The sequence below is a fragment of the Ordospora colligata genome (assembly GCF_000803265.1).
Source record: "Ordospora colligata OC4 chromosome Unknown contig_05, whole genome shotgun sequence".
Classification (NCBI taxonomy): Eukaryota; Fungi; Microsporidia; family Ordosporidae; genus Ordospora; species Ordospora colligata.
This window is the reverse complement of record NW_014575403.1, coordinates 98,758-125,405: the sequence shown is the minus strand read 5'-3', so window position 1 is coordinate 125,405 and position 26,648 is coordinate 98,758. Positions and strand designations below refer to the sequence as shown.

General features: G+C 40.5%; 22 protein-coding genes and 1 non-coding gene across 23 annotated transcripts; 8 read left to right on the top strand and 15 right to left on the bottom strand.

The window, feature by feature from the left end:
• Positions 1 to 145: 145 nt before the first annotated feature.
• On the bottom strand, positions 146 to 301 carry M896_050970 (DNA directed RNA polymerase; the record flags this gene model as incomplete). The annotated part of the gene is made up of 1 exon (XM_014708245.1): positions 146 to 301. The coding sequence occupies one exon, from the start codon at positions 299 to 301 to the stop codon at positions 146 to 148; it is 156 nt and encodes a 51-aa protein (XP_014563731.1).
• A 40-nt stretch (positions 302 to 341) lies between these two features.
• On the bottom strand, positions 342 to 1,775 carry M896_050960 (subunit B of V-type ATP synthase; the record flags this gene model as incomplete). The annotated part of the gene is made up of 1 exon (XM_014708244.1): positions 342 to 1,775. One exon carries the CDS (start codon positions 1,773 to 1,775, stop codon positions 342 to 344), a length of 1,434 nt encoding a protein of 477 aa, XP_014563730.1.
• Positions 1,776 to 2,007: 232 nt separating this feature from the next.
• M896_050950 lies at positions 2,008 to 2,255 on the bottom strand. The gene has a single exon (XR_001377316.1). It is a non-coding gene; the product is annotated as a miscellaneous RNA (non-coding RNA).
• A 329-nt stretch (positions 2,256 to 2,584) lies between these two features.
• On the bottom strand, positions 2,585 to 4,423 carry M896_050940 (uncharacterized protein; the record flags this gene model as incomplete). The annotated part of the gene is made up of 1 exon (XM_014708243.1): positions 2,585 to 4,423. The coding sequence occupies one exon, from the start codon at positions 4,421 to 4,423 to the stop codon at positions 2,585 to 2,587; it is 1,839 nt and encodes a 612-aa protein (XP_014563729.1).
• A 70-nt stretch (positions 4,424 to 4,493) lies between these two features.
• On the bottom strand, positions 4,494 to 5,180 carry M896_050930 (uncharacterized protein; the record flags this gene model as incomplete). The annotated part of the gene is made up of 1 exon (XM_014708242.1): positions 4,494 to 5,180. One exon carries the CDS (start codon positions 5,178 to 5,180, stop codon positions 4,494 to 4,496), a length of 687 nt encoding a protein of 228 aa, XP_014563728.1.
• A 74-nt stretch (positions 5,181 to 5,254) lies between these two features.
• Positions 5,255 to 5,650, bottom strand: M896_050920 (uncharacterized protein; the record flags this gene model as incomplete). The annotated part of the gene is made up of 1 exon (XM_014708241.1): positions 5,255 to 5,650. The coding sequence occupies one exon, from the start codon at positions 5,648 to 5,650 to the stop codon at positions 5,255 to 5,257; it is 396 nt and encodes a 131-aa protein (XP_014563727.1).
• Positions 5,651 to 5,792: 142 nt separating this feature from the next.
• M896_050910 (kinesin-like protein) lies at positions 5,793 to 7,130 on the bottom strand (the record flags this gene model as incomplete). The annotated part of the gene is made up of 1 exon (XM_014708240.1): positions 5,793 to 7,130. One exon carries the CDS (start codon positions 7,128 to 7,130, stop codon positions 5,793 to 5,795), a length of 1,338 nt encoding a protein of 445 aa, XP_014563726.1.
• Positions 7,131 to 7,286: 156 nt separating this feature from the next.
• M896_050900 (ribosomal protein L27) lies at positions 7,287 to 7,733 on the top strand (the record flags this gene model as incomplete). Its single annotated transcript, XM_014708239.1, has 1 exon — positions 7,287 to 7,733. One exon carries the CDS (start codon positions 7,287 to 7,289, stop codon positions 7,731 to 7,733), a length of 447 nt encoding a protein of 148 aa, XP_014563725.1.
• A 261-nt stretch (positions 7,734 to 7,994) lies between these two features.
• On the top strand, positions 7,995 to 8,870 carry M896_050890 (uncharacterized protein; the record flags this gene model as incomplete). The annotated part of the gene is made up of 1 exon (XM_014708238.1): positions 7,995 to 8,870. The coding sequence occupies one exon, from the start codon at positions 7,995 to 7,997 to the stop codon at positions 8,868 to 8,870; it is 876 nt and encodes a 291-aa protein (XP_014563724.1).
• A 63-nt stretch (positions 8,871 to 8,933) lies between these two features.
• On the top strand, positions 8,934 to 10,196 carry M896_050880 (uncharacterized protein; the record flags this gene model as incomplete). The annotated part of the gene is made up of 1 exon (XM_014708237.1): positions 8,934 to 10,196. The coding sequence occupies one exon, from the start codon at positions 8,934 to 8,936 to the stop codon at positions 10,194 to 10,196; it is 1,263 nt and encodes a 420-aa protein (XP_014563723.1).
• Positions 10,197 to 10,299: 103 nt separating this feature from the next.
• M896_050870 (putative kinase) lies at positions 10,300 to 10,803 on the top strand (the record flags this gene model as incomplete). The annotated part of the gene is made up of 1 exon (XM_014708236.1): positions 10,300 to 10,803. The coding sequence occupies one exon, from the start codon at positions 10,300 to 10,302 to the stop codon at positions 10,801 to 10,803; it is 504 nt and encodes a 167-aa protein (XP_014563722.1).
• A 59-nt stretch (positions 10,804 to 10,862) lies between these two features.
• M896_050860 (uncharacterized protein) lies at positions 10,863 to 11,411 on the bottom strand (the record flags this gene model as incomplete). Its single annotated transcript, XM_014708235.1, has 1 exon — positions 10,863 to 11,411. One exon carries the CDS (start codon positions 11,409 to 11,411, stop codon positions 10,863 to 10,865), a length of 549 nt encoding a protein of 182 aa, XP_014563721.1.
• A 136-nt stretch (positions 11,412 to 11,547) lies between these two features.
• Positions 11,548 to 12,030, bottom strand: M896_050850 (ubiquitin-conjugating enzyme; the record flags this gene model as incomplete). The annotated part of the gene is made up of 1 exon (XM_014708234.1): positions 11,548 to 12,030. One exon carries the CDS (start codon positions 12,028 to 12,030, stop codon positions 11,548 to 11,550), a length of 483 nt encoding a protein of 160 aa, XP_014563720.1.
• A 100-nt stretch (positions 12,031 to 12,130) lies between these two features.
• M896_050840 (ribonucleoside-diphosphate reductase) lies at positions 12,131 to 14,437 on the bottom strand (the record flags this gene model as incomplete). Its single annotated transcript, XM_014708233.1, has 1 exon — positions 12,131 to 14,437. One exon carries the CDS (start codon positions 14,435 to 14,437, stop codon positions 12,131 to 12,133), a length of 2,307 nt encoding a protein of 768 aa, XP_014563719.1.
• A 123-nt stretch (positions 14,438 to 14,560) lies between these two features.
• M896_050830 (long-chain acyl-CoA synthetase) lies at positions 14,561 to 16,444 on the bottom strand (the record flags this gene model as incomplete). The annotated part of the gene is made up of 1 exon (XM_014708232.1): positions 14,561 to 16,444. The coding sequence occupies one exon, from the start codon at positions 16,442 to 16,444 to the stop codon at positions 14,561 to 14,563; it is 1,884 nt and encodes a 627-aa protein (XP_014563718.1).
• Positions 16,445 to 16,550: 106 nt separating this feature from the next.
• On the bottom strand, positions 16,551 to 18,479 carry M896_050820 (putative RNA-processing beta-lactamase; the record flags this gene model as incomplete). Its single annotated transcript, XM_014708231.1, has 1 exon — positions 16,551 to 18,479. One exon carries the CDS (start codon positions 18,477 to 18,479, stop codon positions 16,551 to 16,553), a length of 1,929 nt encoding a protein of 642 aa, XP_014563717.1.
• Positions 18,480 to 18,764: 285 nt separating this feature from the next.
• On the bottom strand, positions 18,765 to 19,691 carry M896_050810 (uncharacterized protein; the record flags this gene model as incomplete). Its single annotated transcript, XM_014708230.1, has 1 exon — positions 18,765 to 19,691. One exon carries the CDS (start codon positions 19,689 to 19,691, stop codon positions 18,765 to 18,767), a length of 927 nt encoding a protein of 308 aa, XP_014563716.1.
• Positions 19,692 to 19,888: 197 nt separating this feature from the next.
• Positions 19,889 to 21,712, top strand: M896_050800 (glycerol-3-phosphate dehydrogenase; the record flags this gene model as incomplete). Its single annotated transcript, XM_014708229.1, has 1 exon — positions 19,889 to 21,712. One exon carries the CDS (start codon positions 19,889 to 19,891, stop codon positions 21,710 to 21,712), a length of 1,824 nt encoding a protein of 607 aa, XP_014563715.1.
• A 78-nt stretch (positions 21,713 to 21,790) lies between these two features.
• On the bottom strand, positions 21,791 to 22,147 carry M896_050790 (uncharacterized protein; the record flags this gene model as incomplete). Its single annotated transcript, XM_014708228.1, has 1 exon — positions 21,791 to 22,147. The coding sequence occupies one exon, from the start codon at positions 22,145 to 22,147 to the stop codon at positions 21,791 to 21,793; it is 357 nt and encodes a 118-aa protein (XP_014563714.1).
• A 56-nt stretch (positions 22,148 to 22,203) lies between these two features.
• M896_050780 (uncharacterized protein) lies at positions 22,204 to 23,337 on the top strand (the record flags this gene model as incomplete). The annotated part of the gene is made up of 1 exon (XM_014708227.1): positions 22,204 to 23,337. The coding sequence occupies one exon, from the start codon at positions 22,204 to 22,206 to the stop codon at positions 23,335 to 23,337; it is 1,134 nt and encodes a 377-aa protein (XP_014563713.1).
• Positions 23,338 to 23,568: 231 nt separating this feature from the next.
• M896_050770 (subunit of U1 snRNP) lies at positions 23,569 to 24,279 on the top strand (the record flags this gene model as incomplete). Its single annotated transcript, XM_014708226.1, has 1 exon — positions 23,569 to 24,279. One exon carries the CDS (start codon positions 23,569 to 23,571, stop codon positions 24,277 to 24,279), a length of 711 nt encoding a protein of 236 aa, XP_014563712.1.
• Positions 24,280 to 24,492: 213 nt separating this feature from the next.
• Positions 24,493 to 25,182, top strand: M896_050760 (HMG-like nuclear protein; the record flags this gene model as incomplete). The annotated part of the gene is made up of 1 exon (XM_014708225.1): positions 24,493 to 25,182. The coding sequence occupies one exon, from the start codon at positions 24,493 to 24,495 to the stop codon at positions 25,180 to 25,182; it is 690 nt and encodes a 229-aa protein (XP_014563711.1).
• A 497-nt stretch (positions 25,183 to 25,679) lies between these two features.
• M896_050750 (fibrillarin) lies at positions 25,680 to 26,543 on the bottom strand (the record flags this gene model as incomplete). Its single annotated transcript, XM_014708224.1, has 1 exon — positions 25,680 to 26,543. The coding sequence occupies one exon, from the start codon at positions 26,541 to 26,543 to the stop codon at positions 25,680 to 25,682; it is 864 nt and encodes a 287-aa protein (XP_014563710.1).
• Between the last annotated feature and the right edge of the window lie 105 nt (positions 26,544 to 26,648).

The following is a 26,648-nucleotide window of genomic DNA, read 5'->3' as shown; positions in this document are numbered from 1 at the left end:
TATATCATCTTCTATCGCTTGCAGCAGCATCACACACTTGCTTTATCACTCCATCTCATAAAATACACTCTACAAGAAAATTTTCAATCAAATCAAACACTATACAATACACAGTTATCAACTAACCATTTATTCATCTTAACATTCAGACCGCATCCATCTGAACCACCTCGTCAGTTCTCTTCTTCCTGAGAACTCGGTTCCCACAATCCGTACATCTTATAGGATCCTTAAGCTTTATTTCCCTCAAAGACGTGCATTGGATACACACATAAACAAATGACTTCTGTTCTTGATTCATCAGGGTCTTCCTCACTTTCCATTTTATGTCTTTTAATAGTTCAATCAACCTCCCTGGATATACTGGAATGATACTCGTCTAGTATTTCTCCAGGAATCCTATTAAGCATCTCCCTTGGAAACGTCCTCAACAAACTCCATGCAATGTCAAGTGACTCTCCTATAGTTCTGCTCTCATTGTGTCCTTGACTGATAAACTCCTTCTCAAACCGCTCAAGAAATTCAATCGAGACTTTATCTTCGGTAGAAAGCGATTCTTCACCAACTACGGCCTTCATTGCCTGCGCATCTCTTCCAATCGCATACTTTGCATACAGCTGGTTAGACACATCTCCATGATCCTTACGTGTCATTCCCTCTCCAATCGCACTCTTCATAAGCCTAGAAAGTGATGGAAGCACATTGATCGGCGGATATATCTGTCTGTTGTGCATCTGTCTATCAACATAAATCTGTCCTTCCGTTATGTATCCTGTAAGATCAGGAATCGGATGTGTAATGTCATCATTAGGCATTGTCAGTATTGGAATTTGTGTTATAGATCCATTCCTTCCTTCTAGTCTTCCTGCCCGCTCATATATCGTACTCAAGTCAGTATACATGTATCCCGGGTATCCTCTTCGTCCTGGAACCTCTTCTCTTGCTGCACTCACTTCTCTCAATGCATCTGCATACGAACTCATATCTGTCATAATCACAAGCACATGTCTTTCCGTCTCATACGCAAGATACTCAGCAGCTGTAAGTGCAAGTCTGGGTGTTATTATCCTTTCTATTGTTGGATCATTCGCAAGGTTTAGGAACAATGCGGTCCTTCCAATCGACCCAGATGCCTCAAAGCTGTTTTTGAAAAAGTTTGCTGTCTCCACATTTGCTCCCATTGCTGCAAACACAATCGCAAAGTTCTCTTTGCTTCCATCAAGTGCATCCTTCTTCTTCACAAGTCCGGCCTGTCTGCAGATCTGCGCTGCTATTTCATTGTGTGGAAGCCCTGAAGCACTGAATATCGGGATCTTTTGCCCTCTTGCAATAGAATTCATCACATCGATCGATGAAACCCCTGTTTCAATCATTTCCTCAGGATACGTCCTTGCATGTGGATTCAGAGGCTGTCCCTGGATGTCAAGATAATCCTCTGCTATAATGCTAGGCCCTCCGTCAATCACCTTTCCGCTTCCATTAAACACTCGTCCTAACACATCCTCAGAAATCGCCATCTTCAATGTTTCTCCAGTAAATGTAACCTGTGTCTCCTTCACATCAATTCCAGCTGTTCCCTCAAACACCTGGACAACAGCCTTTTTCCCACATACTTCAAGAACCTGTCCTTGACGTACACTACCATCAGGAAGTGTAAGACTTACGATCTCTGCATACTTCAAGAACTTTATGTTATCCAGAATTACAAGCGGACCATTGACCCCAACAATCTTTCGATAGCTCATCTTTGGCTCTATCTTCATGTTGCCAAACATCAGGGATTTGTGTTTTCCAAATAATTCATGCAGGTACTGTATTAATATACACGCAAAGATGCATAATCCAAATGTTTATTGTATCAACATAATCGTTCAAGTTATAATTAAACAAATTGAATAATTCATTGAATAGAATGCTTGTGTAAATGTATATAGTCATGCTAATACATCTGAGAGTAAGAAAAATACTCCTGTCATTGTAGTGATCTTTGGTATTATATGTTGCATTACTAATCTACAAAAATGTGCAAAAAGGACTGGTATGGTAACCAGCGACTCCATCCTGCAGGAAGTACTCATTGCTGCGTTTCCGCCCTCATGCATTCCCCTCCGCTTTAATGGCACATGACACACTCCTACAAGTACGTCAGGTGCCTACAAGACGATCGACAAGATCCACACTTACTGTCCAAGATTTGACTGACTTTCATCTAGTCACCCTTTATTTCTCAAGGCATTATATTCAAGCCAATCATTTGTAATATATTTTTCTACGCTCTTATTCATTAGAACCAAGTAGATCGTTACAAGTAATTATATCATAGAGAAATAGATCATAAACTAATCATTCACTATAAAGTAAAATATATCGTCACAAGTAAGTGCATCATAGAATAAGCACTTCTCACAGAACAAGCATATCAAGACTAACACTTCATTACCATCAAATACATCAAGATTAACACATTCAACCTAAGTATATCATTATAGTAAATACTTCATTACATAACACCACTAAACCATTCAACATATTCACAATCACATCTTACTTAATCCAATTAATTTATTCCACCATATCAACCGTATTATTCCTTTCTAAAGACACTCTTCTTCACCTCAATAAACGAATCGATCATCGTAAAATCTTCCTTACCTTCCTCGTTTTTCTTGCATTCCTTTCCAAAAACAGTCTCCTCTCCGCTGTCTTCTTCCATCTCAAGAAACCCTGCAAATCTGTTTCCGCTCAGCATCAATTGTCTCTTATTTGTTTCACTCTTCTTCTTATGTGGTTCTTCAATTATACTCATCAAAATCGTAGACTCATGTATAGACTCATCTCCTTCTTTCTCCTCTCTAGGCATCTCTTTATTCATCTCATACACTTCCAAGCACTCCATTCCTCCAGCTGAGTCCACTATCGTATACTCTTGATCCATCTCTTTCTCTCCTTCTTCAACAAACTCATAAGGGTTCACAGATTCATCTAAGACATCATTGATTTGTGCAATACACTCCTCCTCAACTTCATTGTTCATTTCATTTCCTACCTCTCTCACCTCAGAATCAATAATCGAAAAATTCGCAAAGCTTCTTGATAATTCATCTACTTCTTCATTATTCACATACTCAGATACTCCTTCATTTAGGCACCAATCCATTCCATCATCAGCTTTATTATCTCCATCTATCCCTGATGATTCTTCTTCATTATCCATAAACTCATTTCCATTCGAATACGATTCAATCAAATCCTTTGCTGTCCACTTCTCTTCGTTAACAATCTCATCTATATCCATTTTCAGACAATTACTTTCTTGATCTCTCATTTGATGATTACAATTATCTTCTTGTTCTCCTATTTGATCCTCACATTGACTAGCATGCAGGTTATCATTGATATTCAAACATTCATGCTTAACCCCTTCACTTATATCCCTTAAATTCCCATGCTCCTCTCTATACTTGCTCAAATACCTATCAAGTCTAATAGGTGTAAGATCATCATGTCTCATCTCTCCTCGTCTCTCATTCACAACCTCAGGATACACCGTACTTCTTCGTGCTCCAGAAAACACCTTCTTAGCTGAACATTGCCCATTCATCTCCTTATCTTCTCCTTTCATACACTTCTCATTCACCTTCTGCTTACTAATCTCTGCTTCCTCAACTACCATCTCACAATTATCCCCAATAACCTTACTCTGCTTTCTTGCTGGCGAAAATCCCACCTCTAACTCCTTCTTCTCTACTCCTCCACTGTCAATCCTCACTGGCTTTCGTACCATCCTCACTGGCTCCCGTCGCATTCCATTGATAACATTCTCTCCTTCTATCGCCTCTCCCTTCCTGCATTCTCCACTCACCAGCTTATCCGTAATCCTTCTGCAAACTTCTCGTATCTCTTGGAACGGGTCTCCTCGTCCCTTCTCAACTATCCCTTCAATTCCATCAATCATCCCAATATTATCAATCATGCCCTCAATCCCTTTGAACACTGCAAGCCTTACATTCTTGTTCTGTGATCCACTATACTCGCTTAAAACTCGCACATGCGCTCTGACATCCGCACATCTGCATATCTCAACTATCACCTCTTCAGCTCGCGAATAAAATATTTTGTTGCTTTTACCACATACTTTCATCAGAGACATCAAGTAAACCCCAGAATACTCAAATCCTCTTCCACACAGTCCCACACACTTCTTTGCAAGCGCCATTGCCGTTCCCGCAAGCTTAGACCTTTCACTCTGTACAGACCGGATCACAAGCTCATTGGCAACCTTCAGCACCTCTTTGGCATCACTTACATCTCTAATTCCACTAGCAAGCTTTCCAAGCACTACATCAATCCTAGACCACGAATTCTCATCCTCCTTGCCATTATACAACACTCCTGCTTCTCTTATCACCTCACTTAAGCTCATCCTTGGGGCTTTCATCCAAAAACAATACTCTTCAAAATTACATCCAACGATTTAATCCATGCGCTACTCTTCAACTCAAGTCACTAGCACACATACTGCTATTATCTAACACCCATTTACTTCCTGTCTCAAGCTCGTCAAACCCTTTCTGCATACTCAGCATCTTGCAAACGTGTACATTCCCAAGTCCAAAAAATTCATTCAGGCTTTCAAATTCAAGCCCTTTAGGAAACAATCTCTTAAGTGCTACAAATACCTCTCCAGACTTTCCACTAATACACATCCCTTCGTCATCAGACACTTCAAATACAGGCTTGCTTCCAACATTCCTAATCACACACTTGTACACCATCAACCCTTCTGCCCTATCACCATGACGTAGGTACACTCTCTTGCACACATAATCAATAGGATATACCCACTTCTGACTATAGAACGATCTCATACTTGGCGTAGGCATCTTTCCAAGGTTGAATATCACCAAAGCACATCTCTCATCAGGTACATCCATCAGCTTCCATTCAAGCATGTTTTGCATTCCAGACCTCACTCTTGACTCACATGCATCGCCATCAACATCCATCTTACCATCAAAGATCCTCAGCACATCTACCAATGCATTCCTGTGATCCTCAAACACATTCAAACATTCAGTGGCTTTGTGTATCTCGTTTAAGAGCATCTCTCTCGTCCTCATTGCCTCTGCAAATCTCTTCAACTGCACTGAAAATTCCTTCCTTCCGTCTTCCACTTCCATCTGGGCATTTACAATGCAATTTTCTCTTCAATACTGCAAAATAGCCCTTCTCTCAATTCACTCACACATTCAATCTATTGGTGTTTGTGCTTCACCACTCCTATGCAATGTACAAGCATTGGGAAAAACACCGGAAAGAATATAGAAAGATTGTACTTCAGGCACAGCCTTAAGAACACTTCACCTCCTCCAATATCCATCCTATTATATGTATCTCGTACCTCCTCAATGTCTCCGTCCATAGGAACATAGGTACGCTTGCAATAGTTCACATTATTTATCAGCGCCTTAAGCATCCGCAGCTTCTCAATACTTTCATTTCCATTCTCAAGCATCGCGTTGAATTTAGTTTTCATTATGCTCTTCTCATGCTCCTTCTTCATGTGCAATACCATCATTGGAACGAAATGATACAGAAAAATCAAAAGCAAGGTATTCAAAAAAAGAATCATTCTGGTACTTATATTCATTGATTATGGGTTTAATGGTATTGCCGATATATACAACTAGTTTAAAGATATGTTATCTTGTTGAGTAAGCATAAATATGTCTATGGTATATCATGCATTTGAATATTATACTGTTATTTACAAGTCTAGGATTGTATTTAAATCATTTCTTGAGTGTTTTCTTCTGCAAATCAAATCTGTGCTTCTCTAATACAAATATCTCACTCATTCTCCTTGAGGGAGCTTTGCCCAGTAGATCTGTAATCATCTTTTCAAGAAGACATATCCTGTCATCCGCCATCTTGTTGAGCTCCTCCAATACATGTATTTTGTGGCGTAGATCCTCAATAAGCGCAAACCCAAGCGCCTTGAATATTTCATCAACTCCTGCATTATCACAATGCCCATCAGATTTAGATTCGTTTGATGTATCATAATTGAGTAAACCATTACTTGTCGGTTCAGCATTTACCGGTGCTATATTTTCCAAAACATGTTGTTCCAGGTATTTCTCATTGTCTGTGTTACTTTTTTTCATACAGGCACAGCTGGTGGATGGAGCAATAGGTTCTGCAATGCATTCATTAGGTGCCGCTACTTCTTCAATCTTCAGCTCAAGATTACAAAGCCTTGCTGCAAACTTCAAAGTGCTTATAGACTCATCTATGCAGCTTTGGCTTGGTGACAGCGCACATATTGCAACAAGGTTTGTCCGACCATCTAAAGATGACTGGAGAATCCTAGTAAGCTTTGAATCCCTGAATCCTGTGTATCTACCACAGCCAATGTTGTTAACAACAGTGCACAATGCTAACAAGCTTTTGTTAATAAAAGCACCTTCTCTTCTCCTATCTGTAGATTTGCTTGCACGCTCACTCCCTGCAAGATCAATCATATTGAGTGTTCGTGTCTGTCCATTGCTAGTGTATGTAACTTGAAGCACTGTATGAGACCTACTGCTCTTTTCATTAAACTCTGTTGCACTAAGCCTCCTGTTTCTCTCACATTTATCGATGAAAGGCACTACATCTCCCCATGCATGCACATTTTGTACACACAAGTTCGACATCACGTTTTTGTTGCCAACGCTGAACATATGAACTTCACTGTTGCTTGCAAGATCAAAGAGTTTTTCGTTATATATCTGAAGATACGAAATGCCTACTGGCCTAACATCGAGCACGTCCTTGATTGCAAGTTTAATAATGCCATGCTCAGCGTCACCAAGCATTGTATGTGTTTTCCCAGAGCCTGTTTGCCCATATGCAAATACAGTGCAGTTCTCATCGTTGAGGAACTTTCGGATCTCATCCTTGACGCACAGCTCGTATACATCTGTGTTTGTCATATTTTCAAGAACCTTCATAAATCCGCCATAAAGCGTTTTTCTACCGTTACGCACATGCCATACGGTGTTTCCAAGTGACTTCCACGCTCCGCATCCATTTGGCTCTGGGCGAATTCTTATGCTCACCTGTACTTTCTTGTGCGTTGCTTCCATGTATAACCGCTTGGATGCTCTTTTGTTGGACACCACTCAAACAAAAGTTTCAGTATCTGCAAGAGCTTAGATGTGTTGGTTGGCTGTATTCACAGGCTAATGAAATCCAGTAATGCAAGTACAGGCTATTTTGGTATTGAAAAAATTATCCCTGCAATGGTGAGGGAGAATAAAATCAAGAGGACCAGAAAGCTGCGTGGACACGTGTCACATGGTTACGGACGTGTTGGCAAGCATAGAAAGCATTCTGGAGGGCGTGGACTCGCTGGAGGGTTTAGTCACATGAGGACCTACTTTGATAGGTTTCACCCGGATTACCATGGCAAGAGAGGAATGAGAGTGTACCACAGAAGCAAGGAGCATGAGTATGCAAAGCCAATCAGCTCGGCAAGACTGTGGGGATTGATCCCCAAGGATCAGCGAAACGAGTACCTGAGCAATGACAGAGTGCCTGTGATTGATGTGAGAGAGTTTGGCTACCATGTTGTTACTGGAGGGAAGCTGGCACTTGAAAGGCCTGTGATAGTCAAGGCAAGGCACTTTTCTGAGCCTGCAAAGGAAGAGATAACAAGAACTGGAGGTAAATGGATAATTACTTATTAAAGTTAGTTCGTATGATGTTTCCTGTATGTTTATTTTATGCATTAATCGTAGATTTATAGTTATATACTTGATGTTTATACATTACTTGTATATTCCTGTTTATTTTGTTCACTGTTTATGGTTATAGATTTGATCACTTGTATATTTCCTATTTATTTTATCTATTTCATTAATTGTATATTCCTGTTCATTTTATGCATTGTAGTGATTTAAGATGAATTATTGAAGAAAACGCATGAGAATACCCGTGGGATTATTGTGATGGAGGGGATAGAACGAGATAGAGAACTTTTAAGGAATGCAAAAAGAATAAACAGGGATATAATGGAGCAAATGATTGTGGAGAGCCAGAAAGAAAAGAAAATCAGCTACATTGGAAATCTTGTTGCATCAAGCAAAGTAGTGTGCATGGAGAAGGAGCAACAATATGTAAGCCGATCAGTAATCAGGAACATGAGCACACAATCGATTTTGTGTTTAGCTTCTGATATATTGAAGCGTGTGGACAGAAAGACTGCACGAAGACTCCAGAAAATAGAGGAAGAGCTTGTATTACGTGAAGATCTGTTTGTAAGTATGATAAATCACATTGAAAGAATGCCCGAGCAAAAAGACGATCTATTCTCGTGGTATCCTGGGCTAGACACATGCAGCATGCATGCATTTGTTTTCAAGCTGCTGCCTGATTTTTCAAGGAAATACAAGGAATATTTTGTTAAGGCAATGGCTTCTCAACGGGAGGGAAAGTCAAAGATTCTCGACGTATTCAGAGGACATCTTGGCAAGGAAACACAAGCTTTTGAAGTGATAAGCGGGGATCTTGTGATCTTTGAAGCGATGAGATGTGTTCCGAAGGGAGGGCTAATTGTTACATCGTCATATTGGTGTGAGATAGATGAAAGATGCGATGATGCGCTTGCGATGATTGCAGGAATTGATGAAAATATACGGATAAATGACAGCATTCATGCAGAGCTATTCCATCCGCTGTGCCATGCTGAGGTTGTTGTGAATGGAAAGGAAGTTTTAGTGTCATTCATTGAACTGAATGACCTTCTGACAAGGAATGCTAGATCGCATAAGTTCTGGATGGATTGTGAAGTGGTAGATGAAGCATGGGAGAGTGTGGATCAATAAATTGTGTGGTGTAGTTTATGCAAATGTACTGATGTTGTAGAATATGGATGGCCTAACCCTGAAATGTCGAGATTTTTTGAGTCGATTGATGAAGAGAAGGAGAAGGCAGGGCGAAGCGAGCTAAGAGAAAAAGTATATGATACAGATGAAAAAATGGGCAAGAAGGAGAAGAGGCTGTGTGATCTGCAGTGCAAGGTAAAGGAGCTTGAGGAAGAGAGTAACCAGAAGGTCTTTGATAAGCAGTTGAAGAAAATGCTTGTTGATGTAAAGAAGGCGGAAAACTGCTTTGGAAGGAGAGTGCCGGACTTTCTCAAAATGTTTTTTGCATCTGACAGAGTGGAAAGGTCGACTCATAAGAAGGCAATTGATGAATTTATGTCTAAGTACGAATGCACGGAGGAACCAATTGAGGAGAAGGAGAATCGAAAGATTGAGGAGAAGATATGCAAGGATTTGAGTAAGATACTTGTGATAAGAGATGGAGAAGAGAGGAAGAAAGAGTTGGAGGAGTTTAAGGGAAGTACAAGAGACGAGACGATGAGAACCAAGGCCCTGATGGCACTTCTTTCAATTTATGTAAAGACTGGTAATGGAGCAAAGATGCTTGAGATAATGAACGAGATACTCGATTGCTTTGTGGTTGATCTGAATGCAAGTGCAGCAAGAGTAATGCTGTTAGATAATGTTGATTTCTATCTCGGAGTGATATATGAGAAGCTTGATGAACTGATGTTTGGTATGTATGAAAGGCTACTTGGACGACTCTTGCTTGTTGACAGAGACACAGTTGAGAAGAGGGTGTTGCAGTTTGATGTGTTTAAGATGCATAGAAGTGTTGAAACTACCAATCCGCTGTTTAAGCTTATTTATATTGTTAGAAACGGAACTCAAGAAGAGGCCAACAAATGGTATTTGCAGATCAAGGACAGTATTGCAGGCGGGAAGATTGAGCAAGAGGTGTTAGAAGAATATGGAATACGTTCATTTAAGAACGGAGACTTTGAAGCGTCGTATGAAGTGCTTTCAAAGTGCCATCCTGCAATGTCCACTGAATGTAAGCTGTATGTTGAGCTTTTGTGTGTGATTCTGAACGATAGGATCCGAGGAAGTCCTGCTCACAAGAGATTTGTTGAGGAGTTTATGGAGTTCAGCGAAAACAGGTTTTGCCTGAGATCTGGTAATAGTAGAGTGGAGGCACAAAGGGCGTTTTATCTGCTGAATATGTATGATGTTGACGGAACAGCAGAAATAATAAGAAGGCATTGTAAGTGCTTTGATGAGAATGTATGGCTCAGAGGGTTTGTGAATACCAGATTAATAGGCTAAGATATGCATGGAAGGCCTGAATGGGAATGCAATCAATAAGACACTTTTCAAAGCATATACATTACATTATGTATGCATTATGGTCTGTAGGCCCTGCATTGTCATGAAAATTTTAGTGACAGGAACACCAGGAGTAGGAAAAACAACGTTCTGCACAAGAGTTTCTGAGGTATTTGGAATAAAGCACATAGATGTCAGCAAATATATAGAGGAAAACAAATTGTATGATGAGTACAGTGAAGAGTATAAATCGTTTGTATTTGATGATCAAAAAGTTAGGAATGCGCTTTTATTGGATCTTTGTGAAACAGATTCGTATATTGTTGATACTCACTGCTGTGAAGTGGCAAGTACACTGGACTTTGATATGATTTTTGTTCTGACCTTGCCTATTGAAATATTGTACAAGAGATTGAAAGACAGAGGCTATGACGAATCTAAAATCAAGGAGAATGTCGAGTGTGAGATATTTGGTATTTCAAAAGAGGATGCAGAATGTCTGTTTGATGTGGAGATGCATGTGGTTGGCTCTGAGCACGAAGAGATGAGTGTTGATGATGCATTTAAAGTCATAAAGAGCAAGATCAAGAGTTTGAACAATAAATAAAATTCTTCTATGTTTATTGATTTATGCTTGCATAATAACATTTGCATGCATTATTATATCTAAACCATGCGCACAAGCCCATTCTTGATCAGATGAGTCACAGTGCCTTTTCTGATGAAGTATATCCTGTCCTTCTTAAGTTCAACAACATCATCAGCATCCATTACAATTCCACAGTCTTCTAATGTGATGATGCTAACAAAAAAGTCTATTGGGGGCATTGATTCTGTGAAGTCAAGTACCGAAAAATCAAGCAGGTAGTCTTTAAGAATGCTGTTATATTTGCTTGTGTATTCCAACTCATCAGAAGACAACAATCCTGCATTGCATTCTCCAGAAAAAAAGCAACGAAATAAATGCAATGACCTGTGGAACCAGTATGCCCTTAGAATCCTCTCATTACGTTCCTTCGTATATTTCAGCATGATGTAGTTGACTGAAAGCTCCTCTGAAACTTCATTTCCAGCCTTCCTTTTCAAATCGTCCATCATTTCGCACAGTAACTTGTTTTCATCACACAATGTTCTTGCTTCTTGGTGCCTGTATGGCTTAAGTGTATTCGACCTGGCATCTTCAAGAAGACGAAGCCCGGCCTCTCCAAACTGCATGGGATTGAAGTGCTCGTGATTTTTCCATTTATATTACTCTAACTAAGCATTGCATAATAATCAAATGCCATATTATAGCAATTCCAAACACATCAACTCAACAAAACTCTTTAATCACACAGCACTGCAATATATCTCACAGAACTTCATCTTCAGACTTATACTTCGATGCATAAAGCTTAACCCACTTCTTCGCCTTCTTCTCATATTTCTCTATGTTTTTGCGGTATAGCCCTGCTGCCTCTCCATTAAGTGGATCATCTGGATTCGGCTCCTGCAGAAGGACAATAATCGACAACAGAACTTTGTCTATTGTCAGTGCAGGTGTCCACTGATCCTTCAGAATGTCAAGACACACATTCTTCTCAAATATGTTGCAGTGGAATATCCGCGTGTTGAATGTCACTTTTGGTGGACTGAAAGGATAGAACGGTGGAAACACAATCTGTAATTCAAACATTCCATCCTCATAAATAGATCCTGGAGGCCCCATTATCACCGCATTCCACTTATCAAGTTCATCGGGATTCACAGGCCCTGCACTGCATCCAGGTGGTGGGTTCTTTGCCATCGACTCCATCTCAATCAACAGCCTGTTCTTCCCACTGATTGTCGCCATTGAACTACTCGGGGTCACAACATTTTCAAATATATCCATTTGTTGTCATACACAACACTATCAATAATAAGCAACTGTTTAATCTCAAATCGTTTCGCACTCATGAGGAGCACATAAAGCACGTCTCATCTCCATCATTCATCGAAGACAGTGTCTTTTCCGCAAGCTTCTTGTCAACCGTAAACTTAATTGCCGACGTTATTGGCCGTGTCCTCAGATAATACATTCCCGTCTTCAGTCCTGAATGGAACCCGTAGAAATGCATAGATGTTATTTGAGAATACGTTGGCTTTGCAATAAAAATATTCAATGATTGTGATTGATCAACATATGCCTGTCTGTCTGCTGCAAGATCTATCACTGCCTTCATCTTTATCTCCCATGCCGTTTTGTATATATCCCTGATCTCCTTGGGTATCGACACTATGTTCTGTATAGATCCTTCGTTCTCAATAATCAGATTCTTCATCTCATACGACCACAACCCAATTCTCACAAGGTCATCCACAAGGTACCTGTTAACAACCTGGAACTCTCCTGCATGGGTTCGTCGTGTGTATATGTTCGATGTGTATGGTTCAAACGCCTCGTTATTTCCAAATATCTGCGATGTCCCTGCCGTAGGCATCAGTGCAATCAGAAGGCTGTTACGTACCCCATGTTTTGCAATCCTTGCCCTCAGCTGCTCCCAGTCCCAGCGTTCAGATCCATTTCGTTCTGCAAGTTCAAAATGGAACTTTCCTTTACTTATGGGCGATCCTTCATACGAATCAAACCGTCCTTCTCTTTCAGCTATCTCACAAGAGGCATCTAACGAAAAGTAATACATCGCCTCAAAAATATCCTTATTCAGCTTCCTGGCGTCTTCGCTATCAAAAGGAAGTCTCAGCATCGCAAAAAGATCAGCAAGTCCTTGAACCCCTATTCCAATCGGGCGATGCCTTAGATTCGACCTTCGAGTCTCTTCAACAGGATAGTGGTTCTTATCAATCACCTTGTTCAGGTTCCGCGTTATAATCTTCAGTGTCTTTCCAAATAGTTCAAAATCAAACCCTCCGTTCTTCACAAACTTCGACAGGCATACAGACGCAAGGTTGCAGACCGCTGTCTCATCAGCTGCTGAATACTCTATAATCTCTGCACATAGATTTGATGATTTGATAGTTCCCAAGTGTTGTTGATTACTTAGTCTGTTGGATGTGTCCTTGTAACACATATACGGCGTTCCAGTCTCAATCTGCGATTCAACAATCGCCTTCCACAACTTCTGCGCAGGTATAACTGTCCTGCTTATTGTCCTCTCATACTTGCAATACAGCTCGTTAAACTCCTTTCCCCACACATCCGCAAGGCCCACTGCTTCATTAGGACAGAATAAAGACCACTCCTCATTGTTTTTAACCCGCTCCATAAACAAATCACATACCCACAGCGCAGTAAATACATCCCTGGCACGCAGCTCCTCTGCACCAGTATTCTTGCGCAACTCAAGAAAGTCAAATATCTCCATGTGCCACGGTTCAAGAAAAATAGCTATAGATCCAGGTCTTCGCTCAGACCCTTGGTTCACATACCTCTTTGTAGAGTTCAAGACCTGGATCAATGGAATAATCCCGTTGCTTCGTCCACCAGTACTTCTTAGTGCAGACCCTTTGGATCTTATTCCGTGCAGATTCAATCCAATTCCTCCCGCATGCTTCGATATTATTGCTGTCTGATTGATCATGTCATAAACCCCTTCAATCGAGTCTTCCTTCGGTGTTATCAAAAAGCAGCTTGCCAGTTGTGGATTCTTCATGCATGAATTATACAACGTAGGCGTTGCATGCGTAAAGTAGTGCTCAGAAAGCATCTCATACGTTTCCTTAACTCCATCAAAATCCTCTCCATGTATCTGTAGCGCCATCCTCATTAACATGTCTTGCGGTCTCTCAACAATCTCATCTCCCACCTTCACCAAATAAGACTTCATCAGTGTAAGAATCCCAAAATAACTAAACCTAAAGTCATTCTCATAGTCTATCATTCGTTCAATCTCATCTTCACGCCTCACAATCAGCTCATACATCTCTTCAGAAATTATTCCCCTGTGCTTTTGTATATACTTGATCTTCTCAACAAAGGAGTCCATCGTCACCTCATTCAGATGCATCATGACTATCCTCGAAGATACCGTTCCATACTCAGGGTGCTTCGTTATCATGGCTGCTGCAGTCTCTCCACTGTAGTAAACCATCTCCTTCCAGCTCATGTCTTCACACCATCCAGAGCGTATCTTCTGCATAAGCTCTTCAACATCCACATGCTTCAGATCCAACCCACCAACAAGACTTTCAACCTGCTTCCTAATCCTTTCCAATCCAGGCTCCTCAACCTTTGTCCTCTTCGTGTTCTGCAAATTCTCCATTTATGGGTCCTGAGTTCCGCCAAAAAATCCTTTCTATTAAAACTCACGCTTGTTCACATGCATAAAATAACACTTCATTTAATAATAAAGTTATCATCAATTAACAGATATCACATCATTTAATCATTTAGTCATAAACGCCTCATCAATCTCCCGAGAAAAATACATCTCAATCTCATGCCGCTTTTTCTTAGACGTAGGCGTAAGGAACTCCTGTCGTTCAAAACTATCAAACCCTTTGCGTATAACAACTACATTATGTGGAATCTCAAGCTTTGTCACGGCCTTCTCCCAAAATAGCTTCTCCCCAATCCCTTTCACATGAGCCAAAATACTAGCCTCACTTCTACGCTCATCAGGACATACCACTATCGCCACTATCTTGTCACTATCAGTCCTTCTTGGTATACACACATCCATAATAACATTTCCATCCGTATACATATTCTCAAGCTTCTCAGGATCAATATATTCACCCTGCGACGTTTTAAACCCATCCTTAATCCTGCCAACAATATGGAACATTCCAATCGTTGGATCATACATTCCAATATCTCCTGTGCGCAGCCACCCGTCCTTGCCAAACAGCGCTTTCGTGTCATTCGGTCGCTTGTAATAACCGCTTGTGATATTATCTCCCCTCATCATTATCTCCCCAACATCCATACCTGGATGTCTTCGGTCACACTCCTGCTGAAACTCAGGCGACATCTTCTCAAGCTTAATCTCATTCGCTGGATACGGAATTCCAACATTGTCGTAGTCATTGCAATCAATAGGCTGCAACAGCCCTGCTCCAATATTCTCTGTCTGTCCATATCCCTGGAAAACACGGCATGAAAACACAGCCTGAATAAAATACAGCACCTCAGGTTTCAATGGTGCTGCTCCACACAATATCCATCGGATCTCTCCTCCAAACTGCTTAGACACTTTATCAAATATCATCCAGTCAAGAAACTTGCTACTCATCACTCCCTTCCGCTGCTTCCAAATCTTGTACTTCAGTGCAAGCTTAAAAATTCCTCTAACCAAAAAATTCTTCTTCCTAATTTCAGTCTCAATTCTATCCTTAAACAAATTCAAAACCCTAGGCACAGATGCAATAAATGCTGGCTTGACCGTCAGAAAGTCCATCTGGAGCATCTTTGCATCTCCTCGATAAAATCCCACTTTTAATCCTGCAGATATAGAAATATTCATGCACAGCCTCTCCATCACATGCGCTAGCGGCAGGTACGACAGATACACCCCTTCATCATTCACAAACGATGGTAACTCTTCCTTCGTAGATCCTCTGTAAAACGCTGCTATCGATGTAATAAAGTTACTGTGCGTTAGCATCACACCCTTAGGCCTTCCAGACGTTCCACTCGTGTAGCACACAGTTGCAAGATCCTCTCCTTTGGGATAAAACTCCACATTACTTGTTCCTTCTACATTTGCAAGATCTTCAAAATAATTCGTGTTCACTCCAGCTCTGCGCAACTTCTCGCATACATCCTCGTCCTTGTCCATCATAATCACATGGAACTGCTCCCCTCCAGACACCAAAAACACATTCTCAAGCAGCAGCTTTGCCTTATCTGCAGATACAAAAATAACCTTCATGCCCGTCTCCTCAAAAACTAATTGCACCGCAGAAGGCGAAAACGTCGAATACAATGGCACATTCACACATCCAGACATATATCCTGCCATCTCTGCCGCAATCCATTCGTATCTATTCGGTGAGTATATCCCAATCATGTCTCCAGGCTTTGTTATTCCATTCAGAAAGCTCGAAATGTTTTCTGCTTTGCTTTTCATCTCATTTGCAGTCAGATACATAACCTCAGATCCAACTATCGTCCCCATCATTGCATGCTCTCCAAGCAAGTTGCATCTGTTCAAAAACACTTCTAGAATCGTCCTTGACCCATCAGGCGTACACTTGACATCCTTCTGGTAGTTGATGTGGCGGAAAGCTCCTTCCTCAGAAACAACAACTCTCTCAGTCATCCTCATCTTACAGGGTTCCCAAAAATATCTCTTCTCAAAACAAACATTTAATTACCATTCATACCTTATACTTACCTAATAATCAACTCTCCTTATTTGTACTGTATCTATCTCAATTAAAATATATTGCATCTATCTTCTTAATGTACTCTTTTACCTTACTGCACATCTCTGCATCCCCATACACATCAAAACCTGCAACATAAGCCTCTTTATATCCACTCACCACTCGGATTCTGTCTGCTTGTTGCTCAATCACAAAGTAGTTCTTGAGCACCTTTAGCAGCAACTCCTCCTTACCCATCATGCTCAACTTCGCTCCTCTTGCTTTTTTACCAACATCAGAAATTACCTTACTAACCGCAATTGCCAAAACATCATCAACATAATTGCTCTTCCACTCAAGCACCACTTCTTGCCCCTCAAGCATCACCAGCACATTGCCAACCAGAAATCCATTGCTAACCTCAACAAGCTCCTCAAAACTATCAACAAGCACCTGCTTTAGAAACACACCAGTTGAATTATATGGAATTCGCTGTCGCTCATACACACTCACCTCTTTGTATTTAGAATCCGCTAGCTCACTCCTTCTGTATATTCTGATGTCATCCTCTGTTCCTATCACAATCCCTTCAAACTCTCCCTCAAATCCACTGAATATCTTCGCTTCATTATCCTTAATAACATCAAAACTCGCTTCTTCACCGTTCCTCAGTGTATAAAGCGCCATCTCCACTCCGTTCTTCTCATTCCGCTGCTGTATCACATTCCGAAGCCTCTGCATCTCATTAGCCTCCCCGTGCACAAAGAACAAGTGCTTTGGTTGACATTCATCAATAAACTGGCTATTCTGAGTAAAATCAACATGTGCACTAAATGAAATATATTCCACTGTCATATTCAGTCTTAGTCTCTTCCCGTTCAGTGCATCTATTTCCTTAGGTTCACTTAGAATCTCCTTTGCAAGTGTCCCATCAACACAATATCCAGGTATTATCACTGCATTTTTTGCATCTGAGCACCATCTTTCAAAAAGATCCCGAGAAAGACCGCTCTGCAACATTCCAGGACTTGCCATTATCACACACGGCCCCTCATCATCAAAAGAATCAATCCCTTTCAGGCTCTGTACATACTTAAATGCAAACGGATTCCTAACAAGACTCAGTCGCTGAATCCTTTCATTCATCATTCCTATATATGTCTGGTAAACTCCCATGCATCTCTTCGCTAATGCCGATGCATAATATATCGGAATCTTATGAAGCATCGCATTAGATCCCCAATGCTCCTCAAGAATAAGAAGCAACTCCTGAGCCCTTCCAAGTGCAAAAACAGGAAGAAGGCATCGTCCTCCCCTTAAGACAACATTCTGTACAACACTCGTAAATCTACTTTCCCTCTCAACCCTCGGAAGATGGCATTGCACTCCGTACGTGGACTCTGTAATCAGTGCATCAAGCTTGCACTCTGGTGACTCAGCTGCTTTAAGATGTCGATCCTCTTCTCTGCTAAAATCTCCAGTGTACAGCAATTTACTCTTCTCAATCTCTATCAGGAACATCGCCGCGCCAAGCACATGCCCTGCATTCAATGCCTTAACTTTTATTCCCTTCACATTGACTTCCTGGTGATAATCAATTGGAATAATCCGGTCATAACATCTGGTCAGGTCTCCCTCAGTGTAGAAGTCAACATCAGAGGATGCATTGATGATCCTTATGTAATCGTTCAGTAGCCACTTAAGAATCGCTTTTGTTGGATGTGTCATGTACACCTTTCCTTTGAAGCTTGTCTTTTCCGTCAGAAATGGTAACGCAGCTGCATGATCAAGATGAAAATGCGTAATAAACACCGCATCAACCTTCGAAAGATCAATCAGATCCAAAAACGGAAGCGATGCCGTTCCTGTGTATGCCGGATGCACTCCACAGTCAAGCATCAGCGTTCTACCTGCACACTCAACAATCACACAGGATCTTCCTACCTCATTTCCTGCTCCAAGAGGCATCACTTTTATCTTCTCACTGAAGAACATTCAGGGGACTCAAAACATCTCTTTTTACAACAGTTATATAAATCACAATATGTTAATCATGCTAGATTACAAGTATCGTGTAATTTTATAACCACAATTCATTCTATCATGCTATATTACAAACTCATGAATTTTCAAGTTTGCTATTTATCAATACCTAAGTCATTACAAACACACTGTTAAACCATATAAAACACACATAAATCAAAAAACATCCTTTAATCGTTTATCTATCAGATTCCATGTATTCCTTCTCAAATCATATACGAACCCCTCAATGCATTCTCATCCTTTAGATCCTTCCCTCTTCATCGCTCCGTATATTGCTATCGCTACAACCACACTTACAACGCCTCCTGCAACTAACATATTCCTTCTAGACACTTTGCTTCCCTCTTCAGTCCTCTTCTGCGTCCTGATAAACTCCTCTTCCACTTCAATAACTTTCACAAACAGATCATCATCAACTTTTTGTATTGCTTTCTTCGTAGATATCTGCTCATAAAACAGCACAAGTAGAATAAACGGACAATTGTTGGGGCATGCAAGAATTATCTCAAACATCTTGTGCACATCCTCCACACTCGACAGATTCCTCAGAAAAAACGTCAGGATGCTCTCCATAAACCGGAAGCATTCCATCTCTGATATCCTTGTCCCAGTCCTACGTCTTATCATCTCCACAAACACTTTCATATTCCTTCTATACTCCTTAAATCCATCAGCCACTATAGGTTCAAATTTCCTTCTAAACACATTTATCAGTACCGTCCTGAGCACATCATTTACTTCTGAATTTTTTTTGATTATCTCCTTAATCTTTGTCTTCTCATCTTCCCCCGCATCTATAAACCGTTCAGAAATATCAACCGAATCATCCTCTTCTTTATCTACATGTTCATTCGTTTCCTCAGTATCCACTCCAATCTCCTTCCTAACAATGTCTTTGAAATAGTGCAAAACAAATACAGATGCTATTTCGCTCATTCCCTGCACATATTCAACAGAAATCGTGCACAGGCAATCAAAAAGAATCATCTTAAGAACACTAGACTCTTTAGAGACCCTTCTAACCCCCAGGAGCTGTGTCCGCTTCACGTCGTTTTCAATCAGTTTTCTCTCGTCGTATCCCTTCTTCTGCTTCTTGTAATCCTCTCCCTCAGTTTTTCCCTCAAACGACTTCAGAACATCCACAAACTTCACTCCCTGCATATACAGGGCATTGTAGAGTCTTTTATTGTTTAAGGCATGGCTTAGTAAACCAATCAGGTCATGTTTATGCACATAACTACAACAATTCAGGATTGTGGACGTCATTCACATCCTAATTGGTTCGCTAACAAACATAATTCGTCAGTTTATGCAATACGCATGTTCTATAGAATATAAACAAAAAGAATGTCATGCATATGGTAATCGGTGTATTTCTTGCTACAGCCCTTGCAGTTGTGATTATCAGGTATCTCTACTGCAAAAGACGGAATAAGCTTGGAATGAGCTTTGACAAGGCCCCGTCACTAGAGTGGGCACCTTGCAGTAGGGATGAAACTCTGTGCAGATTAGAATCGGAATCTTTTGATCTTGTTGTTGTTGGTGGCGGATGCACGGGTGCAGGATGCGCACTGGATGCAACCACGCGAGGACTCAAGGTGGCATTGATAGAAAGAATGGACTTTGGGTCTGGTACAAGCTCAAAATCCACAAAGCTTGTACATGGTGGAGTAAGGTATCTTGCAAAGGCAATTGCAAGCTTTGGCTGGTCACAGTGCAAACTTGTATTGCAGGCATTAAGTGAACGGACAGTAATGTTCAACATTTCACCCTACTTAACAAACACAATCAAGATAATTGTTCCAATATACAGCAAAGCATGGGCACCTTATTATTATATTGGCCTGAAGCTATATGACTGGATGTCTGGCATAAAGTCATTAGGTAAGAGCTACTTTATTAGTAAAGAGCAGGCTGTGCATGCATTTCCTCAGGTAAACAGACACAACCTGTATGGTGCAATGGTATACTTTGATGGCCAGCAAGACGATGCAAGAAATAATGTGATGCTTGCAGTAACTGCAGCATACCATGGTGCAGCGGTTGCAAACCACGTATCTGTAATTCAATTGATTTTTGAGTGCTCGAAGGTTGTTGGAATTAGATGTAGAGATGAAATAACAGGTAAGACAATTGAGATCCGTGCAAAAGGCATCATCAATAGCACAGGAAATCTTGTAGACACACTCAGGATGATGGATGAAAAATGCAAGGATAAAATTGTTGTACAAAGCTCAGGAACACACATTGTTCTTTCTGGCAAGTACATTCCAAGAGATATGGGATTTCTTGATCCACAGTCTAGCGATGGCAGAGTAGTTTTCTTCATGCCATGGATGGGAAAGACACTTGTTGGATCGACAGATGCAAGAACAGTTGATGGAGACACGATACCAACCGAAAGTGATCTTGACTTTCTACTCAATGAAGTTGGATCGTACTCTTCTGTGTCACCAAAACCAACGCGAAGAGATGCCTCAGCAGTATGGACAGGAATTCGATCACTTGTGAAAGATGGCTGTGCATCTGATACAAGCTCAATTGTAAGGAAGCATTATATTGGCATCGATGACAATGGATTGATCACAATTACTGGTGGTAAGTGGACAATATACAGGAAAATGGCTGAGGAAGCAATCGACATTGCAGTGAATGTGTTTTCTCTACAGCCTCAGAGAAGATGCGTAACAAGACATGTAAAGATTGTTGGAGCACATGGATACACTGAGGATACGTGGAAAGAGATTAATAAGAAACTGAAAGTTCCCGAGGACATGGCTAGACGGTTTGCCAGGTTTTATGGAGCAAGGGCATTGAAGCTTGCAGATTACATTGCCAATGGAGAAAAGAGGCACGTGATGTCCAGAAAGTATTCATATCTTATTTCTGAGGTTGAGTATTGCATAGACAATGAATTGGCAGTCAGCATATGCGATGTTCTTTCGAATAGACTTATGCTCAGTCTTTTTGATGTTAGAGAGGCATATGAATGTGTTGGGCAGGTTCTTGATGTGTTCAGAAGAAAGCATCGCTGGGGTGCAGATAGATGTAATAAGGAAGAGATTGAAGCAGTTAAACTACTGAATACGTATGGCCTGAGCCTTTTAAGAGAGAAGGATGGCTGTGAAGATACTGCTACACATATTGAATGTCCGCTGAATCGAGCCAAGAGGACAGAGTAATAAACTCGAGTGAATGCATCGTATTTAATGCCATACAGTGATTAACTTTAAGAACTTTCATGCGGTATTCACATTAGTTTACTTTTTGCTTATGAACATAGGAAGCCTTGAAAACAGCAGGTTCTTGAGCACAGACCTGAATGTAGGAATGCAGTCTTTTAGCATCACAAATAGTCCAGAAGCTTCCAGAACAAATCCAAACGCACAGAATCCATAGATCAGAAACACGATTCCCATCACAAACAAAGCCATGCCATGCGCTTTATCGATGCTCAATAATGCAAGTGATTTGGATCGCAACAGCAGTCCAAGGCCCACAACTATCAGGAGGTTCCCGGATATCATCAATGCCTTATCCATTAGCAAAAGCATTCCTATTGCAAACACAGACATTCCTATTGATACGACTGCGATTCCGGACTCTTTGGGATTCATTTGAAAGGCAGAGGGTTTTGTATGCCTGCAAATATGCTGGTCAGAGGCCCTGTGCAATGAGAAGAATAGCTGATGTTAGGACACATTGCAAAAGACAGGATGTGGGCAAAGACAAACATGTGGGGGTAATACTACATGTTCCGGTTGATGTATTGTACATGATATCGAGGTATGAGCGGCGCTTGAAAAGTTTCTGCAGAAATGCCCGAGAGAATAAAGAAGTGTCTTTGAATGCACCATGGAAGACGTCGTACGAAAGGAAGGCATTTCATGACAGCAAGATGGCCTTTGATGTGAATTTGTGCCCGTTTGTGAATCTGACAAACTTGAGCATAAGAAATACATGCTACTTTGATATATGCTCGATTAATGGGAGTGTGATAAGAGTATTGGATATGGAGAATGTACTAAATCTGGATGTAACAAGGACACTGTGCATGATTTTAGAAGAGATAAAGATGAAGAGATGTACGATATCGTATAAAAGCCTGAAATGCATTTTAGGCATAAAGACATTGGTAAGTGTGTCATTTGATGGAGTTGTTATAAATGATCAGGCTGTAAGTCCAGATAGATTTTACAGCGATGGAGTTGCGCTGCATAGTGGGGTTTTTATTGAAATGATTGAACAGATGCCTCGACTGAAGCGAATTGAATTGATTAACATGGAAGTGGATATAGAAAGGATAGTCAATGCATGTGTTATGAGTGATATTGGATGGTTTAAAATAAGGAGCAAAGATGTGCATGTGGAGGTTGGTTTCTGTGCATTTGCAAATAGAATCAGATGCTTTAATGGCATGAGGTATTTAACAGGGATGGATCTGTGCGAACCTGAGTCTGTGTATATGGAAGGCAATGATGTAAGGCATCTGATTGAGAAGAATTTTCCAAGAATAAGTTTTCTCAGCCTGCGCAATGCGGAAATAGACAGCAGACTTGCAAGAACATTGTGTATGAGATATTCTAAGCTTGTTGGGATTGAGTTCATAGGATGCAGGTTTGAAGGCGCAGTGTTTTATGAAATAAGCGCACATTTCAGAAGTTACCTAAGGTATATGAATTTGATGAGATCAGACCTGCCTCACGACTACATGTGTTTTTTGGGAAGCACATTGAGGCACTGTGTTGTAAGATTGAAGAATGGAGAGCGAGTGGTTGTGAGAAGGATAGGGAATGTTGATGATTAGGTTTTTAGGTGTGTAGTGGATTTGATGTTTAGATGATTTTATGAGTAGTGGATGTTTAGATAATTAAAACTTGATGTTTAGATGATTTGATGTGTAGATGTGCAATAGATTAGGTGTTTATGTGTTTAGGCTTGTAATAGATGCTTAGATTATTAAAACTTGATGATTAGATGTGTAGATGGTTAAATGATTAGAGCAATATCATTGGTTTAACAGTCCCTTTTTGTATAGATGGTAGACAGAGCAAGAGAAGTTTTGAATACACTTCTTGGATTGGACAGAGATGTGTACAAAAGCACAGAAAGACGTTCAATTGATGAAAGCATATGTAAATACATGCTTGTATGTTTCTGTCCTTTCAAGCTTTTTGAGAATACAAGGAGAAGCATTGGAAGATGCAGATACACAAGTCATGAGGAATACTACAAAGTTGAGTATTGTCGACAAGGAAGTATTGGGATTGAGCAGCATGAGTGGGAATTCATACGGTTGCTCGTAGAGATTGTGGTGTACACAGAAAGATGTCTTGAGAAACGGAATGACGAAGGCAAAGATATTGAGCTTGCAGATAAAATTGCAGAAGTTGAAGAGACATTCAACAAGCAATACAACACGATTGAGCAGCTTGTGAAGCAAGAAGGGGTGAGTGAGGCATATGATGCATTTATGAAGTGTGAGAAGACAAGGATGAACTTAGAGAAGCTTAAAGAAGCACACTTTGCAAGAAACGGAGGCTCTGGAATGGATAAGTGCATGGTATGCGGTTCTAGCGTGGTTTTAAGTGATACAAAGTCGAAGAATGCCAGTCATATAAATGGAAGGCTGCACAAAGGACATCTTCTTGTTAGAAGGAAGTTGGCTGAGCTGCTGAAGAAGGTTGGAGTGTCAAGCATAACGGAGATTTTTCCAAATGGATTTTCATTTGAGCATTTGAAGGTGTAATTTATGCAAATGAATATTGGAAGACTGTTGAATAAACGAAGAGCGTTAGAAGAATTAATTGAAGTTTTGGAGTATGAAGCACAGAATGTGCGAATTCTGTATATGTGGATGGTTTTATATAGTTAATGGTTGGCATGCGTTAAACAATCACAATGCGCATGTGTATTGGATGTCTAACGAAGAGTTATTTTTGTATTTGAGCAATACCCACAGATGTCTGACGAAAGCATATGGCGTAGCATATGCGGAAAGAATTACTGTTCGTTCAAGATGAGTACGGAAGATAAACTGCTGTGTAGAAATCCAAACAATGTTACTGGGATATGCGAGAGGTTTTCGTGTCCACTGGCGAACTCTAAGTATGCAACTGTAAGGGCGATTGGAGAAGAACTGTATCTTTTTGTGAAGGAGCCTGAGCGTTTGCATGTGCCCAAAGACATGTATGAGCAGATAAAGCTGTCTATGAACTATGAAGAGGCGCTCAAGGAGATAGATACGAATCTTGAGTTTTGGGATGATAAGATGATCCATAAGTGCAAGCAGAAGCTCTCGAAGTTTACGCAGTATCTGAGAAGGCTTGAGTACTTCAAGGAACATGGGAAGGCTGAATATATGGTACGCAAGAAAAAGATGAACAGAAGGGAGAAGCTGCGTGCACTCCGATCGCTTAATAAGGTTAATTTTGAAAAGAACATTGGGGATGAGCTGATGATGAGGTTAGAGAGTGGGATATATGGAACGGAGTTGAAGGACAGATTCCACATAGCCAACAAGGAGGTTACTGCAAAAGAGAAGAAAATGAAGAGGAAGAAAAGATATGTTGCAGAGTTTGAAGAGAGTGCCCATGTGTCTGATGATGAGGGAGATAAGAAGACAAAGAAGAAGGTTGCCATGATGTGGTAGTGCTAAGCATGGCAAGATATACTTGTTCATGTTAATCTAATAAATCTCGATAAATAAACTAATTGATGAATATATTTGGAGTGTTATAGTAAAATAGTTGTAGTTATTTATAGAATGTTGACTAAGAATACTCGTGAGTATTGGATTAGGTAAATGATAGATTATAAATCAATCGGTATGTGAATTTGCCTATATTCATGTGAGCATATTGCAGTGCATGTTATCATACAAAACCATCATGTAAAAATATAATCTAATGAACTTATCATATAAACTCATCTAATACAAACAACATTTAATTAATGATCTCATTGCATAAAAATCATTGCATTGTATAAAAATCATCATGCACAACATCACCATGTAATTCATCATGTAAAATCATTGAGATTTACACTTGATTTGTACAAATTCCACTAATATCCTTGTAAACCAAATACAATACACACTTCCTTCTAGCACTTTATTATACTCATAGCAGACTCTATCAGCTCTCATCACTTCTCTGATGACTTGCTACTCTTGAATATTCCAACAATAACCGCATGGTCCTTCTCAAATGGATCAAGCGTTATCTGCTCTTTTGGTTTTATGCCACACTTCCTCAGCACATTCACCTCATCAGCAAAAACTGTCTCAGCAGGAACCGCCGAATTCACACAGTTCGCCTTGATTGACACATCTATTCCTCCGCTCTCCTTCAAAAAATACTGTGCATTCAATCCAACTATCCTTGTCTGGTCTGGTTGCGACACATCAGAAAAAATACAGTCAACCATCGGTACAAGCATTCTGTACCGCGATGGATGCCTTGCATCCTCTATGATCGGCACTACATTCGTCCTCTTCATACACATGTTCACTAGGTCTCGTCCAGACCTCTCGCTGAACTCAACCGCATACACAACTCCTTCTTTGCCAACAATATCAGACACATGCGAAACAGTCGTCCCAGATGACGCTCCCAAATACAGCACTTTGCTTCCAGGCCCAATATGTATGTCCTTAACCCCACACACTATCCCTGCTGCAAGCTTACTTCTATATGCATTCCACATCCTATACTCAACCTTCTCTCCATCACATTCAACAACCACTCTCTTCTCTCCATACACACTCACTCCAGGAACCATGTTCTTAGTAAGCAGCAGGTCTTCCTTGCCTCGTGAAATATACACTCCAGCAAATCTTGGATGCGCTTCAACCAACACTTTCTTGTCACCACCCTTCACTGCACTCCCTTTCTTCTTATTCTGCATTCTATCCTTTCCTCGCATATCCTTCCTGTTCACCCTTCCCTTAGAACTCATCTTATCATTCTTCTTCCCATCAAATCTTGTATTTCTATTAACGTTCTTCATCAATCCTTCAAGAGGGCAAAAATTATCAACTAAAATACCTTCGTGTTGTTTTATTGATAGCAGTTTACTTTTCAATTATTTCACTCATCAGCTATTTATCATAAA